The sequence below is a fragment of the Globicephala melas genome, chromosome 7, assembly GCF_963455315.2.
Source record: "Globicephala melas chromosome 7, mGloMel1.2, whole genome shotgun sequence".
Lineage (NCBI taxonomy): Eukaryota > Metazoa > Chordata > Mammalia > Artiodactyla > Delphinidae > Globicephala > Globicephala melas.
In genome coordinates this window covers 6794477-6812499 of record NC_083320.1, presented here as the reverse complement: position 1 = coordinate 6812499, position 18023 = coordinate 6794477, and the positions used below count along the sequence as shown (strand labels likewise).

The 18023-nt window shown below is 47.7% G+C and overlaps 1 protein-coding gene and 1 non-coding gene across 5 annotated transcripts in view; both read left to right on the top strand.

Moving 5' to 3' along the window:
• Positions 1-12060, top strand: part of ATG16L1 (autophagy related 16 like 1) — a 46667-nt gene extending 34607 nt beyond the window's left edge. For all 4 annotated transcript variants that reach the window (XM_030870375.2, XM_030870287.2, XM_060301726.1 and 1 more), the window contains 6 exons: positions 5975-6095; positions 6362-6467; positions 8399-8548; positions 8692-8739; positions 9589-9690; positions 10505-12060. In XM_030870375.2, the coding sequence (XP_030726235.1) occupies positions 5975-6095; positions 6362-6467; positions 8399-8548; positions 8692-8739; positions 9589-9690; positions 10505-10598 (621 nt within the window). In that variant the 3' untranslated portion in view covers positions 10599-12060. The remainder of the gene's footprint in view (positions 1-5974; positions 6096-6361; positions 6468-8398; positions 8549-8691; positions 8740-9588; positions 9691-10504) is intronic.
• LOC115853017 (small Cajal body-specific RNA 6) lies at positions 3548-3790 on the top strand. The gene has a single exon (XR_004039367.1). It is a non-coding gene; the product is annotated as a small Cajal body-specific RNA 6 (non-coding RNA).
• Positions 12061-18023: the final 5963 nt, after the last annotated feature.

Here is an 18023-nt window from a genome sequence, read left to right as displayed (position 1 = left end):
CTTCTGTGGTATGTGTTCTCCAGTCTGTGAGCCACCCCCCCAGCAGTTATGGGATTTGATTTTACTGTGATTGTTCCCCTCCTACCGTCTCATTGTGGCTTCTCCTTTGTATTTGGATGTGGGGTACCTTTTTTGGTGAGTTCCAGTGTCTTTCTGTCAATGATTGTCCAGCAGCTAGTTGTGATTCTGGTGTTCTCGCAAGAGGGAGTGAGAGCACGTCCTTCTACTCCACCATGTTGGTTCCTAACAGGATGATATTTTTAATTGGTAGAAGAGTTCTCAACAGGTAAGCGTCAGCTTTAGGCCTGAAGTAAGAAGGCCCTGGAGGCGGAGATAGACCTGGATGATAGAGGTCATAATGTTGGTAACTGTTTTCAAGTGAGCTGGTTTGCAAAGGTGGGCTGAGTCTCACTGGAGAGGGTGCTGGAGCACCAAGCTGTGGGTGCTGACGAGCCAGGGGCTGGTGCCAGGGCTGTAGCCTCCTTTGCTGAACCAGCTGGCTCAGAGGGCCTCTGGTCTGCTCACAGCTGTGTGCTATCACTTGGTAAATGTGTGAAGGAGATCAGGAGGCCCTTTTAACAGGTTCTCCATTCCCACAGAAACCGCATGAACCCTTACCAGGGCCCAGGATGTAAGTAGGCTCCCTGTCTAGGAGGCTCTGGCTTCTACCGAGACCCTCGTTTACAGAGGATGTTGGAGGACATAGATGGGCATCTCCATGTTCTGAAACTCAAGATCCAAGCCCTGGTCATTGTCTCCTCAACTTGAGGTGGGTGGTGTTGGGTGAGACCAGAATGCAGGAGTGGCTGGTCAAGTGCTTGCTTTAAATCCGTTTAGTAAAGGATCCTAGAAATAGTCTCGTGTTGAAAGGGGCCCATTCCAGAGGACTTCTTCCTTTACAGGATGTTTTCGATTCTCTTAAAAATGTAGGGGCTTCCCTGGTGGTGCAGTGATTAAGAATCCGCCTGCCAATGCAGGGGACACGGGTTTGAGCCTTGGTCCGGGAAGATCCCGCGTGCCGCAGAGCAACTAAGCCCGTGTGCCACAAATACTGAGCCTGTGCTCTAGAGCCTTCGAGCCACAACTACTGAAGCCCATGTGCCACAACTACTGAAGCCCACGTGCCTAGACCCCGTGCTCTGCAACAAGAGAATCCACCGCAGTGAGAAGCCCTCACACTGCAACAAAGAGTAGCCCCCGCTCTCCGCAGTTAGAGAAAGCCCGCGTACAGCAACGAAGACCCAGCACAGCCAAAAATAAATAAAATAAATTTTTTAAAAAAAAAATCTAAAAGATTACTGCAAAACTGAGGAACTGGGCTGAAGAACCCATCCTGCTCACGTCTGTAGTGCTGGTGTGGAGAAGTGGCCTCAGTGAGGACTTGCTTTCAGATGATGGTTTTTATTTCAGAAACCTCCTTATCAAGTTCTGCATTTTTCTGAGGTCACTTGTCTTTGGTTGGTGTTAATGGTAGCTGCTACATGGTGGGTGGCCCTTAGGGTCTGCCCTGCAGCACCAGGGAGCCTGTGCAGAGCCTGAGGGAAGAGAGCTCTAAGCCTTCCCATTCGGGGACTCGGGGCTGCTGTGACATCAAAACCCATGCCCCGTCTCTTAAAGAGGAAGATAAAAGCCTTAAAGTAGTGTTAGAAGTTAAATATTAACTATTAAGAATAAATTCAAAAACACCGAATGGGTAAAAGAATTTAAAATAAATCTGATCCACTTAAAATGACTTAATAATCAGTTTTTACGTGATAAAAGTGAATGCTTGCAGGAGGCTGAATTCCATACCACTGAGAGCATGGAGATGAAACTACTCAGCCCCAGGCAGGGCCGATCAGGATGGGTTTCCACCAAGAACAAAATAAGCAGAAATCCAGACTTTTTTAAAAGCAAGGTAACACATGTGAAAAGCCAGGAAATAAAAACATTCCTTTATTCCATTAATCCAGCAGTTTCATTCCAGGAAGTAAGTCAGGGGAAAGCCATGTACTCATACATGTTCACTGCAGCATCATTTGTGATCGTGAAACTTTCAAAGGGATGTAGGTGTCTGCTAGCCAAGGAAATTTCTATTAGGTTGTAATCTCATTGCTTGGAGACTGTTTAGCTATTATAGAGTAATTACAGAAACTCTTAAGGAAGGTGGTGCAGAAAGGAAGAGAAAGAATGCAGTCAGCCATGGGCCTGGTGCGTGGGTCACCCTCCTAAACAGAGTGAGGAAGATGTTAGTCTTTTACAGACGTTAGAGAGCCAGGGTGTTCAGGCGCCAAACAGCGTGACTCCAAAGCCCGTGTATTTTCCCGTCACATGAAAAACTGCTTGTGCTATGAAGTTAAAAGTGCGGTGGATAAATTTGTAGGGGTGTTTTCATGTGAACTATATGAGAATATTAACGTGCATTTAGAGTAAGCAAAACGAGCACATTTGCATCGCCCATTTGTGGGCAGTGTCTTTTCCTCCCTATGTTTGTGAAACATGATTTTACTTTTACATTAATAGTAAGAAAGAAAACGGTGCATGTACACAAAACTGAATTTTTTGGTGAAGTAGAAGTACCTACACAAGTTTTTGGTCTCTCCCCATGGTTTGTGCAGATTGAATGATTTATACTGAGCATTATTCCTATACTGTATTTAGCATAAACTTTGTTGCTGGAACTTTTTTGATCTTTCCAGAAGGATCAGTGGGAGGTTGTCACACAGCCACAGCACAGCTGCCACCTGGCTGGCAGCGATTGTAAGATGCTGTTCCAGTTTCAGAGCGTTTTAAATGTGAGAAGGAGTCTCGGAATTCGTGCAAACTTCTTCTTAAAGGGGAAGTACATGTGGCCCTGAGTTTTCTCTTCCTGTGCTAAAGTGGAATTGTTCTCCTGAGCAGAGAGGAAAGATTGGTTTCTAAAGTGTTAACTCTAAACTGCGAGGTCTGGCTTTGGGGGTCAGGGTTGAAACCCAGTAAGTTGACAGTTATAGTAAGTATATTAGGGTCTTTTAAAAGCTGCTCATTTTTGGGGGGGGGTTGGGGGGAGGATTCCCTGGCGTTCCAGTGGTTAGGACCCCGCACTTTGGCTGCCAAGGGCCCGGGTTCAGTTCCTGGTCAGGGAACTAAGATCCCACAAGCCATGCAGCGCAGCCCCCACCCCCAAAAAAAAGCCTTTTCTTTTTTTAAAAAAAAAGTTATAGGGGCTTCCCTAGTGGCGCAGTGGTTAAGAATCCGCCTGCCAATGCAGGGGACACGGGTTCGAGCCCTGGTCTGGGAAGATCCCACATGCTGCGGAGCGACAAGGCCCGTGAGCCACAACTACTGAGCCTGCGCGTCTGGAGCCTGTGCTCCGCACCAAGAGAGGCCACGATAGTGAGAGGCCCGCGCACTGCGATGAAGAGTGGCTCCCGCTCGCCGCAACTAGAGAAAGCCCTCGCACAGAAACGAAGACCCAGCACAGCCATAAATAAATAAATACATTTATTTATTTAAAAATTACACAGAAATCATTAGTGAATACCTGTATATCTTCTGAGCCTTTGAAGTTTCCACACATGAATATGTTGATCCATATTGAAAAGTAGGGAAAGTGCGGCATCCTCACCATCCCCAGCCGCCTCTCTCCCATTGGGCTCCAGTAGTGCTGTGGCGGGCAAAGGGCACTGACGTTCGGTTATGACCCAGTTCTGCGTTGCTTGGCAGCCCAGGAAAGACGCCATGGTTGGCATCTCACAGCTAGTCACGAAAAGATTTGATTGTTGGGAATGCTGGTGTCTGTGGTTATGATCTGACATTTCAAGCGGAGACCTCTGATTGAAAAACCCCTAGGAGTTTTAATTGTTTATTGAAAGAGTCCTGATGGTTCCTTTTAGTTTTTTAAGAATCTTTTTTTTTTTTTTTTTTTAAGCTGTGTTGGGTCCTCATTGCTGTGCGCGGGCTTTCTCTAGTTGCAGTGAGCAGGGGCTACTCTTCGTTGCGGTGCGCGGGCTTCTCATTGTCATGGCTTCTCTTGTTGTGGAGCACGGGCTCTAGGCACGTGGGCTTCAGTAGTTGTGGCACATGGGCTCAGTAGTTGTGGCTCGTGGGCTCTAGAGCGCAGGCTTAGTAGTTGTGGCGCACAGGCTTAGTTGCTCCGCGGCATGTGGGATCTTCCCGGGCCAGGGCTCGAACCCGTGTCCCTTGTGTTGGCAGGCAGATTCTTAACCACTGTGCCACCGGGGAAGCCCCTGATGTTTCCTTTTATATTGATAAATTATGCCTCTGGTGAACCTGTCCATTCTGACTTTAAATAGGAGATTTGACTTTCTGAGACATTAGTAAAATCCAAGATTTAAAAATTTTGTAATTTGATATAATTCAGACTTACAGAAAATTGCAAGAGCCATACAGACCGGTATCTGTAATAGAGCTTATTTCAAGAAGGTCCTCTGGTTGCCCCCCGCCCCTTTTAAGTTGTGTAATTAACAGCTTAAAATGTGACAAGCCTCAATAAAGAATACAAATTCAGGAAATGTCTACATGTATTTTTTAAACACTTGGGAGAAGACAAACATGTTATTTTTCTATAACATGCAAGATTAACGTGGCAGCACAAATCTAATAATATTAAATAGATACCGTTAGTATATACATTGTTCTTTTCCATTTCATTGGCTAATAAGACTAAATACAGATATCCTATTTGTGTTCTGTATACTTTCTGTAGTAGAGCCTTTACTGAGTACTTTATTATACAGTTTTTGTATATCCTTTTTTTTAAATTGAAGTAGAATTGACCTACAACACTATGTTAGTTCCAGGTGCACGACATAGTGATTTGTTATTTCTGTACATTACCAAATGATCACCATGGTAAGTCTAGTTATACCTGTCACCAAAGTTACTACAGTATTAACTGTACTCCCCATGCTGTATGTACCTTTATCCCCGTGACTGTTTTGTATCTGGTAGCTTGTACCTCTTCATCTCTCACCTTTTTCACTCAGACCCCCACTCCCACCCCACACAACCACCACCTTGTTCTCTGTGATTCTCTTTCTGTTCTGTAAGGTGTTGATTTGTTTTTTAGATTCCACGTATAAGTAAAATCATATGGTATTTGTGTTTCTCTGTCTGACTCATTTCACTTAGCATAATACCCTCTACATTCATCCATGCTGTCACAGAGGGCAAGATTTCATTCTTTTTTTATGACTTATATTCCACTGTATATATGTACCGTGTCTTTATCCATTCGTCTATCATTGGACGCTTAGGTTGCTTCCATATCTTGACTGTTGTGATTAATGGTACAATGAAAATAGGGGGGCATATATCTTTTCAAATTAGTGGTTTTGGGGTTTTTTTGGAAAAATACCCAGAAGTAGAATTGCTGGATCGTACGGGGTTTCTATTTTTAATTTTTTGAGGACCCTTCATGTTGTTTTCTATAGTGGCTTCAACCAACTTACTTTTCCACCAGCAATGTACGAGGATTCCCTTTTCTCCACGTCGTCACCAACACTTGTTACTTGTTTTTTTGATAATAGCAGTTCTGACGGGTGTGCAGTGATAATCTTGTTGTGGTTTTGATTGGCATTTCCCTGATGACCAGTGATATTGAGCATCTTTTCATGTGTCCGTTGGCCATCTGTATATCTTCTCTGGAAAAATGTCTGTTCAGGTCCTCTGCCTGCTCCTCCCTTATTTTGAGGGCGTGGTCATGTGAAGTTTGTGCTGTGGTGTTGGATCTTTCATTTATTTTTTCATTACCTTTTTTTTTTTAGTTTTATTGGCGGTGGGAGGTTTATCCTCTTCCTCTTGAGACCTCACCCCGGGCAATGCCCAAAGACAGGCTTTCTGGGTGTTTTCCCTGAGCTGCTCCTCCTTTTCTCTCTGCGTGTTCCTGACCAGATCTCAGGGTGTTTGGAGAAGCTGGCTCCCTGGCAGTTTGCCGCTGACTCTCCCGGTGTGGCGCCCTGGAGGTTTACCCTGGTTGTGTTCTCTCCCTTAGCATACACTCACGGGACACAGCGGCAAAGTGCTGTCTGCCAAGTTCCTGCTGGACAATGCGCGTATTGTTTCTGGAAGTCACGACCGGACCCTCAAACTCTGGGATCTACGCAGCAAAGTCTGTGAGGAAATTCAGTCTCTCTGTGTCTATGAACGATTAGATATTAACCTCAGAGGTGTTTGTTTCCACGTTAAAGCCTGCATTTAGTGTGATAAACTTTGAAATTCCAGTCTCACGTTGAGTGGCGCTGACGTAGTGACTATTTTTCAAGTTTGAAGCTTCATTTAAATAAGTAGTTCTGATTACTTAGGGTGAGAGTGCAGCAGTGTTGCGTGCACAGCCGCAGAGGGGCTTCTGCTTGATTATTCGTGTTCGGTTGTCTTTCAGGCATAAAGACGGTATTTGCCGGATCCAGCTGCAATGATATTGTCTGCACAGAGCAGTGTGTGATGAGTGGACATTTTGACAAGAAAATTCGTTTCTGGGACATCCGGTAAAACACCCAGGAGCTTGGTGGGGAGGCAGGTGGGAGGGTCTGTATGTGGCAGAACTGTGATGGTGTCTTGTGTGTGGGTTGTGTTTTTAAAGTCCCTGGAAATGGCAGAAATGAGCTCCAGTCCACATTATCTTCCCAGTTTGATATTCTTTACCCTGAAGTAGACGGTCACATTCAACAGTCACCTCTGAGCATGCCCTATGTACTTACAAACAGATGAACAACGAGGTTGTTAGGTGGTTTCAAGTGTAATCGAGAAGACAGATACACAAGTCTGCAGGGTGTGTTGCAGTAGGGCCAGGAGCCCTTGTCCAAGGATGTTAGAGACCGTCTGTCAAGATGAGTCTTGAGAAGTGAGTAGGCTTCACGTTGCAGAAGAGCCACTGAGGGACATTCCAGGCCAGAACAGGGCAGTCTGGCAGGTCAGGCGAGGGCAGATGAGACCGATAGGGTGGGGTGGGATCAGATTGCTGCGGGCTTTGGACGCCATTGGTAGGTGACTTGATCTCATAAGTTGGGTGTTTAGGAAAGGATTGCTTCATGAGAGTGTGGTAGATTACATTGGTGGCAGTTTTAAAGGGTGTACTGGGGAGCGGGAAATCAGTAAAGCATTGAGGATCTGAACTCAAGGCAGTGGAGGGGGGATTTGGATGGGGTTTGTTACAAGTTGGATGTGGAGGGTGAAGAAGGAGAGAAGTAAAGTAAGATGCAGAATAAATGACAGATTTAGGAAGAGGATGCAGTGAACATGTTCAGAAAAGGACATAAATTTGAGGTTTCTAATGGACATTTGGAAAAACAAAAGTTTTGAGAGGTTGGCTGGGAGAGAAAACGAGACGTCCTCACAGGAGGACTTTGAAGACATGAGAGTGGATTAGTCAGAGCCCACCTGTGAAGCAACAGGAGGGCAGTACAGGGAGCTGCCCAAGGAGGGAGGAGTGGCAGAAAGGGAAAGAAAGCTGGAGTCCTGTTGATGGGCCAAGGTGGGGGCAGTAGAAGGGACAGGAGTCCTGTTAGGATGAGGACAGTTGGTTAGGAGGTAGGTAATTGGTGATTAGTTTCAGGTGTACTGGTTGGCAGAAATTTGAACTGGGAGTAAGGAATTTTAGAGCTAAGCTGGATGTTAGAAGGCTCCTCCTGGTCTCCCCCCTAATTTGACAGATGAAGACCCCAAGTCCCAGGGAGGTGGAGCGGCAACAGTAAGATAAACTGTCTTACTTGGTTATGGTTTGAGGTGGGAAATCATTTCATCGAAAGTTTACAACAGAATGAATGAGTCCAGAAGGGTCTGCACCTCCTTTGGCTGTATCACCAACAGGGCCCAGCCCAGGACTGCTGAGCACAGACCTGGGTGTGGACCGCGGCCCAGAGGAGAGCTGGGAGAAGAAAAGGAAGGAGAAGGGGTTGCCAGGGTGCCCCGGTTCCACATCTGGAGTCACCGGGATGAGTTGGAGGGTCCCCGAGCTTTACTTTGTATGACAGGAAGCCTGGAGAGCCCACACATTTGTCCATATAAGGCAGCCCAGACCTGCTAAAGCGGTTTACATCCCTTTGGATAAGTTGAAATGATAAAATTGAAGTAATACTAATTAAATAGTAGCCCTGCTTAGTTCATGCTGATCAGAAGCTCTGATTGGCAATTACTGTATCATTTCAGAAACAGGCAAGGAAATTAATCCTTACCAGTTTTAGAGTTCTAGTACTCACAGCTCCTGATAGAATCTGTTGATGGGAAAATAATAAAAGCCAGGGCTGAGATTATTTGTGTGGGCGTGGGAGCATTTTCACCGTCCTTGAGGAGTATTGTGTTCTAGTTCAGTTGCCTTTTCTCCTTCCTCCTTTTCTCCGTGGCATGCCATCCTGGTTGAAATGGGGAAGTTCTGACCTTTCTGTGTTAGGTTTTCTCAGACTTTCCATCTTTTTCCTAGATCAGAGAGTATTGTCCGAGAGATGGAGCTCTTGGGAAAGATTACTGCCCTGGACTTAAACCCAGAAAGAACTGAACTTCTCAGCTGCTCCCGAGATGACCTGCTAAAAATTATTGACCTACGAATAAATGCCGTCAGACAGACATTCAGGTAACTGAAGACACTCTGGTTGGGTTTCATTTGAGTCTTGCTGATTTTTCAGAGGGTTGTGAGAAGGCCAGAAGCCTGACTTGCCCGCGCATCCCAAGTTTGCATGGACTCTGGGGGTAACGGTGCCCTGTCGTCTGTTGCAGCGCGCCGGGCTTCAAGTGCGGCTCCGACTGGACGAGAGTTGTGTTCAGGTTAGTGGTGGTGCTCCTCCCGTCGCGCCCGCACCCCCAGCGTGGTTCACCGCAGAGGTTAGAGCAGAGGCCTCTTCCCACTGGGGAAACGAGCTACATCTGTACGGTGCCTCCACGTGCGCAGGTGTCCAGGAACGAAGCTGCACGTTCAGTCCTAGAGGTCACTGTCACTGTTTCCTTCCTTTCTAAAGTGTCCCTTCTGTGATTGCGTGAAACTGTGTCCCAATTCAAAAACTAATAATGGCTAGTTGGTTTGTTCTGGGTATATCAGGTTCCCCTCTCTTTACTCATTTACATGAGAACTCTTCGAGAGCTTTTTGGGAAGGGTGGTGTCCCCTGGAACAGAGCAGAATAGGCTCTCTGGAGAGGCGGTGGTTTCCCTTTCCTGTTCTCCCTTCCACGCATGGCTGTTCTCCCAAATACATTGCCATGGTCAGTGCCAATATCGTGGAGAAGCTTCTCTACAGTCGATGCTTCCTTCCTTTTCTGCTTTCACTGCACCATATAATGAGGCAGTCCATCAACTGAAAGAAACCCTTCACCATTTGGGGGTTGACTTTGACCTCCCTATGTGCTATGTTTGAGTCTGAGAGATGCTTAGGGACTTGTGGCCCCAAGAAGTAATGCAGCGGCACCATTTTTCATTAGCTGGTGAGGCCAGATGATAGGGTGAAGCGGCTTTGGCCAAAGTGGTTGTGAAGAGCATCTTCTGGTTTCTGGGTACACGGGAATGGTCACGTGTTTGACTCGTAAGTGAAGAGTAAACATGACTTCCTGGGGAGGGGTCCGGGAAGACGCTGAGTTGGGGGTGGGTGGTAGACGCCGTTTCTTGTCTCATGTGTCCTGCAGCCCTGACGGCAGTTACGTGGCAGCAGGCTCGGCCGAGGGCTCCCTCTACATCTGGAGCGTGCTCTCCGGGAAAGTGGAGAAGGTCCTTTCAAAGCATCACAGGTAAGATGTCAGCCCCTCTGAGGTGGTGAGCAGGCCTGTGACTCCATCCCAGGGGTCACATCCTCTTCGGGCGTGGACCCGAGTCGACCCCATGAGGGCAGTGTCCACTCACGCACTCTACTGTGAGCCAGGTTAGTGGAGGGAAGCTGGGGCCCTTCTCCCCGGACAGCAGACAGCAGCGTCCTGCTTATTTACATTTCAGACCGTTCCAGCTAGAGCAGTTAGGGTATGGCCACTGGAGAAGGTTAGAGCCCCGCGTTCTGTCTCTCGTCTTGTGGCGTCTCCTGTCTTGATCTTGCCCCTCACCGCTCTTCTTCCTCTCTGGCTCCCCTTCTCCCCCTTCTAAGCCCCTTTCCTCAGGAAATCGACTGCTTGTAAACGCCGATTTTCACGTGCTTTTTACTTTCATCCAGGCCCCTTTTCCTCTCGGCTTTGTTGTGTCCCCCAAGCCCAGCTGCTCTTAGAACCCAGGCCCAGGGCCCCCCGGGACCACCCCTCACCGTCCTCGCTGTGGTGGTGCCTCCCCGCTCCTCAGCCAGTTGCCCTGAGGTGCTCGTCAGAGGCTCTTTGCTTAACTCAGAGCTACTCCCTTAGGGTAGACTTGATAAGGCCTGATTCCTTTCATTCCAAACTACCTCCTAGAATCAAGGCAGGGTTCCTCCAAGTTCTTTCGCTCTCTAAGTGCCTGTCTGTGCATGGGAGCCACACCGGAGAGTAAAACGGGCGCTGGGACAAGCCTGACGCCCTGATGGCGAGGGAGCCCTGCGCTCGGCCCACGAATGTCTCACCCGTGTTCCGACCTCTCCCTTTGAAGCTCAGCGATCAACGCCGTGGCCTGGTCGCCTGCCGGCTCCCATGTCGTCAGCGTGGACAAAGGAAGCAAAGCTGTGCTGTGGTCAGAGTACTGAGGGCACCTCGTCAGGAGAGAGCGGATCAGAAGCTGGAGGGGCACGCGGGCCCCACGGCTCTGTCCTGGCAGGTGGCGCCTGGACTGTGGCTTTGACCTCCAGAGAAGAGCTCGAGCCGTGGGGTGCAGTAGCCTGCCTTCGAGCAGGGCTCCCGAGGGTCGTGGCTGAGGTCCCGTGGCCTGAAAGAGTAACACTGAGAAAAACCTGATGCTGCGGTTGCTCAGCAGAGGTTCAGGTTCTTGCCTTGATTCAAGTGGGAAACACTACTGGCTCTGATCTTGCATACCTCAGCGGGGGGAGCGCAGGCACCTGCTGGCTTCTCCCCTGGGCGGTGGCGCCGCAGACGCCCCTGCACCGGGTGTTGCTTCTCCCCTGTGCTTTCTCCCGTCCTTCCAAAGTCGGTTCTGGCCTGATGAAGGTCCTGTCACCTTGGGGTCATTTTCCCAGGGAACTTGCTTTAATCATGGATTAACAGAAACCCAGGTGGGATTACCCCTGCCCTCAGGTAGCCCACGGGGACGGTGGGACTGTGGTCCCCCCGCTGGTCTGTGTCTTTACTACGAGGCTCTTACTCTGACCTCACCTGATCACAGTTGGAATTTCCTTAGGTCTCCTAAACTGTTCTTAGAAAGCAACTGTTCTTCAAAACTCCTTCCTCCCTCCCCTCCCCCCCCAGTTCTACATATCTATCTCTTGGTCAAGAAAGAAATCTCAATTTGGTTAAAAAAAAAAAAAAATTGGCAGTGGGTAGGAGAAGAAGTGCACAACCCTTTTTCCAGAGAAGCGGGTGAGCTGCAGGAATAAAGACTGTATTCCCGGATCATCTGTAGCTTCTCAGAAGGTGGGCCGCCCCCTTCTTCCCGGCTGTGCTGGGGTTACAGTTGCCGGTGGTGTGGGATTGGAGGCCTCCAGTGTATTACCCTGGAGCCAGTAGTTCCGGGTCGCTGCCCCTTTGCCAAGCCTATGTGCAATACCCCCTCGGTGCTTTAGTGCAGGAAGCCCATTCCAGGAAGCATGGGAATGCCGTCTTTCGATTTCGGGACTTGCGAGTAAGGCCGGGAAGAAGCTGGCCTATGCATTTTTTTTTTAAACGTTTATCTTTACCATCTTACTCGTTTATAAAATTATAGTTCCTTGAGTGACTGAAACACCAATATTTTTATCACTTACTCATTCGCACTTTAATTTTCTTCCTTCCAGACTTGTTCTCTGGACATCTGTGGGAGCGAGGGCTAGAGCAGGGTGAGGACGGGCTGCGCGCTCCCTCTGATGGTGTTGGCGGCTCTGTTCTCCCCTTTCCCCTGCCCTCGCCTCCCCTTTTCAGTTTGCTGTTCAGGGAACTCGTGCTGAGGGGAGTTGAAATTCACAGGCCAGGGCATGTCTTTTATTTATTTAATTATGTTGCCCAACAGAACTTGATTGTAAATAAAAAAGAAATCTGTTATGTACTTTTCACACTCCATGCCTCTTGGTAGTTATTTTATTCTTCTTTATCCTTAAGGGCGAAAAGCTGGTTTTTTTTCATTTGTTTTCCTGGTATTCATTCATTTGTAAATGATGGTTAATACTGTCCCCGCGCCTTTCCTTATTGTTCATCATTTAAGCCCAAGGTATTACTGTCTGTAAACATCAGCGTTCCAGTTTCACGTCATTTGCAAATCTTAACTGGAACCAGAAAAGGGTCTCTTCGGAATTTTGGCAGCTGTGCGGTCTGCTCCACGCTGCAGCAGTACGAGCTTCCTGTCCCTGCGCTGCAGACTTTGTTCACAGGATTGATAGTGAACTGTATGTGTCTCCCAGCCGCCAGGCCTCTTCTTTGCTGAAGGGGCATGAATTTCCTCATTGAAGAGTGATTTATTCGTAGCAGCTCAGATATCTAGCAAGCGGCCGTGTGCCATAACAAATTAGGGTCTCCCTGATGTATCCCACCCCCACCCCCAAGGACCCCTGTCCAGCCCATTACCAGACGGTAGTCCAGCAACTTGAGTCAGGATTCCATCATGATCTGGAGTCTCAGAGGCAGCCAGCAATCTCCAAAAAGCGGAAGGTGGGGATCCTGTTACAGTCACCTTCAAGGAGGTAAGTCTCATTCTTCAAAAAGGCTGAAAGTAAACATTGTCATAGCCTCTGATTATCCTGGGGTTTTTTTTTTTTTTTGACCTTGGAGGGAAGCAGGACTGCTCTCTGCTCTTAACAAAGATGTTTCAGTTTGAGATCCATCCATACTGTAAAGCTCTCTTCAGGTCACCTGACTGCCAAGGCTGGGTTACAGGTGTGGCTTCCATTGGAACCACATGTGGAACATGGCTTCCATTGGAACCACATGTGGAACATGCTTCCAGCCAGCTCATGGTCTTCATTCTCTTTTTCTCAGATCATCTGGGACCCTCCTCCAGTGCTGCTGGTTTCATTGGTCAGGGTGGGAGGTGGGCATGGGGGTTTTTAATTTCCCAGATGAATCCCGACTGGTTAGAGCTAGCGTGCTCCCCTGCAAGTGTTGTGGGCTTTGATCCAGACGTTAGCATATCTCAGGCTGAGAATTAAAGACTTTTAAAATTTATATTTCCTAGGTTGTTTCCCCAAATAGTGTGATATATCAAGTTCTGTGCCTTATAGCACATACTGTGCACACATTCACTTTTACCTTTATCTTGTGAAGCCCCGATGCACCTTTCATATCACAGTGCACAGGATATTTTGTGGGGACGCTGGGGCAAGTGGATGAAGCTGCTCTCAGCTGGGAGGGGCCAGCCCAGGCCCCAGGGGCGTGTTTGTGGGGAAATTCTAGGGTTTGGAGTGTACCAAGGTGTGCAGAGCTACTGTGTGTCTTCACATCTATAGCACAACCGTGATCAATCGTGATCTTGGGGAATCTGACAATTTGAAATGTAGACCTGAAGCTCGCCGCCTGGGTGCAGCACCGGGAGAGAAGGGTGGCAGTGATGAAACCTCGTGCAGGACTGCTTGCCAGGCTGCAGAAGCCACAAATGTTTGTTTTTATGAGATGTCTTGGATAGTAATAAGGAAGCTATGGTGCTCAAATTCTGTCAGATCTGAAGTGTATCCCATTTCACAAATGGGGGGGAAGTTTCCCAGTGAAGCAAGAGGCTGTTCCGGAGTCCTGGCCCCCAGGTGGGCATTGGTGCCCCATCCAGCCCTCCACGTGAGCCAGCGGGAAGTGCCTCTTCGGGGGCGAGGACGAGCTGCCCGTGTTTGTTTTTATTCCACTGCGTCTTTTCTCTTGTGTCTTACTGTAAGGCTCATTCTCACTAGAAATCCCAAATTTTCAAGCCAATAAACTTTGGGAATCTTGAATAAAGTGAAATACATCTGTATTTGCATAGATTGTGTAGAAACACGTAGGATGTGTGGTACGTGCCAGTGAAAGATTGGACTCTGATCCAGAAAGTGATTCTTGCCTCCCTCACCTCGGCAGAATCGGATTCTCTCACCTCAGGGAGCCCTGGTTTCCATCTGTGCTGCTGAACTCTCCCCTGTGTTCACTCCAGACGCTTCTCGCATCCTGTCTGTGCTCTGGCCATGGTGGACTCTTCAGACACTCCAGCTCTTACTCATCTTGCTGGGGGCCAAGCTGCCCTCTTCCAACCCTGAGTGGCAGGCATGATGGGAACATCCACGTCTCTGGGGGTCCAGAACCTGAGGAGGCGAAGGAAACACCAGTGTAGCAAGGTGTACCTACCTGCCACTCAGTAGTACTCATTGCCAGAGTACTTTACAGCAAGGTTCAAGCATGTCATTTTCCCCATGAATCAGCATGCATCCCAACCTAATAAGGACACCATGCCGTAATTACACCTCACCGAATTAAGTGACCCTGTTATCCACTATCCAGTCTCTATTCAAATTTTCCTGACTGTTCCAATGTTTTTTATGATTGCCTTGTTTATGATTACAACCTCTTAGAACCAGGTGGTTCTAAATAGTCGTAAGCCAGAAGTCTTGGGATCAGCCATATCCTTGACACCTTGACATTTACGTAGTGCTTGGAACACAGTGGGCACTCAAAGTTTTTATTTAGTAGAACTGAATCAGCAAAGAAACAAGTGAATCAGGATCAGTGAGCTTTTTGCTGCATAACAAAACTGCCATGACATGGAATGGTTTAAAACAAGTACTATTTCTCCCGATTCTGTGAGCGGGCGTAGCCGGCTGGATTGGGGGCAACTGGTAGAGGGTGGCCTCACTCGTATCTGACTGTTAATGTGACATCAGCAAGGGGAACAAGGATGATGCGGCAAGAAGTCAAGCGTCTGTGGGACCGCTTCTCGCTCTGCCTGGTCACCTCCGTTACACTCTGTTGGCTAGAGCAGGTGGCACGTGCAGCCCTGCCTCTGAGTGGGACTGCGGAGCAGAGTGGGGACAGGGAAGGGACTCGCCTTGGCGGTTCTGGCAACTGATGTGCCACTCTGGATTTGGTTGACTTTCCTCATGTAAGCTCTGTGTCCCACTTGGGAATGTAGCCCTGGAGATTGCTATGTGCCAGGCTCTGGGGATTTGGTCCAACCCTAGGACCTGGAGAAGAGAGCAGGGGAATTCAGGCTTTGGGTTTCATTTTTCCAGAGAAATGGACTTCAGAGACAATGGGAAGGTATGCTTGTGAGCCAGGCCCATAGGAAGACAAGCTGTACGCGGTCTAGTTTCTAGATAGAAAGCCATACATTCCATTGCTCCCCGGAGTACGTGCCCAGGTGCTTCTAAGAGGTCGTAAGCCAGAAGTCTCAAGATCAATCATATCCTTGGTATCTTGACATTCACGTAGTACTTGGCACAAAGTCTTTATTTAGTAGAATTGAATCAGCAAAAACAAAGTGAATCGTAACCAGCTATAAGGAAGAGTAAGAGGGAGAGTAGTTTAAAAAAATAAGAATAAACCACTTAGCAAGGGTAAATATTGTTTCATAGGAGAGTTGTGTATATATGTGAGTATGTACTGGGTCGCGATGTAAAAAATGTATTTCTTTTTCTACTATTTTTAAATGTACTGAGTTGAAATTCAGCTAACATAAAACTAGCCATTTTAAACTGAACAACGGCATTTAGCACATTCACAGTGTTGTACGAGCACCACCTCTACCTAGTTCCAACAAAAAAGCGTATTTCTTAAACTGGATTAGTGTCCATTTTTTTCCCCAAACTTTGGATCGATAGCAGTTGATCTGTCTGTAGAAAAGCGCGGGCCCTCGTCCTGCTCAGCTTGGGCTGCCATAATGAAATACCGTAGCCTGCATGGGTAGATATCATAGACCTTGCATTTGTTCATGCTTTTTTTTTTTTTTTTTTTCTTCTGTACGTGGGCCTCTCACTGTTGTGGCCTCTCCCGTTGCGGAGCACAGGCTCCGGACGCGCAGGCTCAGCAGCCATGGCTCATGGGCCCAGCTCCTCCGTGGCATGTGGGATCTTCCCGGACTGGGGCACGAACCCGTGTCCCCTGCGTCGGCAGGCGGACTCTCAGCCACTGCGCCACCAGGGAAGCCCTGTTCATGCTATTATTACTTCTTTAATAAACATCATTGAAATTTTTAAAAAAGAACAAAAAAACCGTAGCCTGAGTGGCTTAAACAACAGAAGTGTCTCACACTTCCAGAGCCTGGAGTCCGAGCGGCAGGCACTGGCGGGGTAGACTTCAATTCATCCTGAGGCCTCACTGCCACTAAGCTGTGTGCTCATGAGACTTGTTTGTGCACAAGGAGAGTGGAGAGCCTGTCAGATCGGAACCACACTGATGACCTCATTCAAAGGCCCCACCTCTAAATACCGTCACACTGGGCGGTAAACGGGCTTCAGCACGTGAATCTGAGGGGACACATTGTGTGTAACAAACTTCTCCAGAAGGCTCTGCCTAATTTTGCTCAACTTCAGGTGTAAGCAGCTCAGTTTGTGGTCAACTCCAAGTTCCTTACCATCGAAACCCCCTCTAGCGTCAAGGCCCATGTGGCAGGAGCAGAGGGTGAAGAAGCTCTCACCTCAGAGAGGACGAAGGAACATCCATCAGGATCCTTTTCAAGACCTTGTCTGCACATTTGATGCATTTCCCTGACCCTGCAAGCCAGGGCAGCTCGTGGGCTCCCCTTCTACAGATGGAGAAAAGCAAATAGCAGTGAGGCCAAGCTAGTTTCTCAAGATTGCAGTGGATTCGTCAGTGAGCGACGGAGCCCAGGACTCCAGTCTGGGGCCGTTTGTACAACTTACTCCTTCTGCACAGAAACCTGGAGCATTAAGTACTGATGTCAGTGTGATGCTTCAAGATGGACATTTGAAATCTGTCTGGGTGTGAGAGGGTTTCAGTGCCCATGAGGCTTGAGCACCTGTGTTCTAATCATGAAAGACTGACGTGTGGAAGAGATTGGATTAACTTGGAGCAACACAGAGAAGTAGAAGGGAGGCTGATTTCCATCCTACAAAAAATTTTCTCACACTTCATGCTATTTCAAAGAAAAGTGGTAGTGATTTCCCTGTCCCTGGAAGCATTCAACAACTTCTGTGGCTATTGTAGAGGAGATCAAAGCAAGGGATGGAGTATAGACTAAATGTTTTTCAAGGGTCTCTGCCCGTTGGGTTGCATTTATGATTTCAGACATTAGCCAGCCCAGCCCATAACAACAGCCCTCTGTTCTTAAGGCCAATTGACTAAGAGGTACATGTTGAAATGAGGGTGGCTTTTAAAAGCTCTGATTCCCTGGCACTCTGCATAAATACAGTAGCCTCAAACTTGTCAAGTGCTCTCTGCTTCAGTAAAACTAAGGCAAGGTTTTCATTTTGTAGTTGACGGTTAGCAGACTGAACCAGTTTTCCTCATGCGTGTGCCCTAATAAGCCCCTAAGATGATAACCTAGCCCCAAAACCCCTAAGCTTCTTAGCTGCATATCCCGACCCCCCACCCCCTCGAGCTGGTGCTGCGTTTGATGTTGGAAATGAAACACAGGACTCACAGCTGCTTCTCGCTGGATGCTGACTCCAGAGAAACAAGTATTGTATAGCCAGTGAGTGGTTCTTAGACTTTGAGCATTAATAGACCAGTAGATTTCTAAAAGAATTGTAGAAAGAGGTGGATAACTTTTTATTTTGGCCAAGTAAGGGTTTTTTTTTTCTAAATTGCCATCTACACTCATCTCTATAAAAGGAAGGACACTTTGTCCTTATGCTTAGCGGCTGCATTCTGACGTTTATTGATTGTCATGATGTCTGCAATTTACTTTCAAATGGTTCAAAAGGAAAAAAGCAATAGAGATAGATGAGCACATGCAGCGAAATGTTCATTGTCGAATCTCCATGTTGACTATGTAAGTGTTTATTATACTATTCCAGCTTTTCTCTGTATACCTAAATTCATAATCAATTGTAGGAAATGCAAAACTAGTGGCAGAAGGCAAATCATTGGTTACCTGGGACCAGGAGTTGACTGAA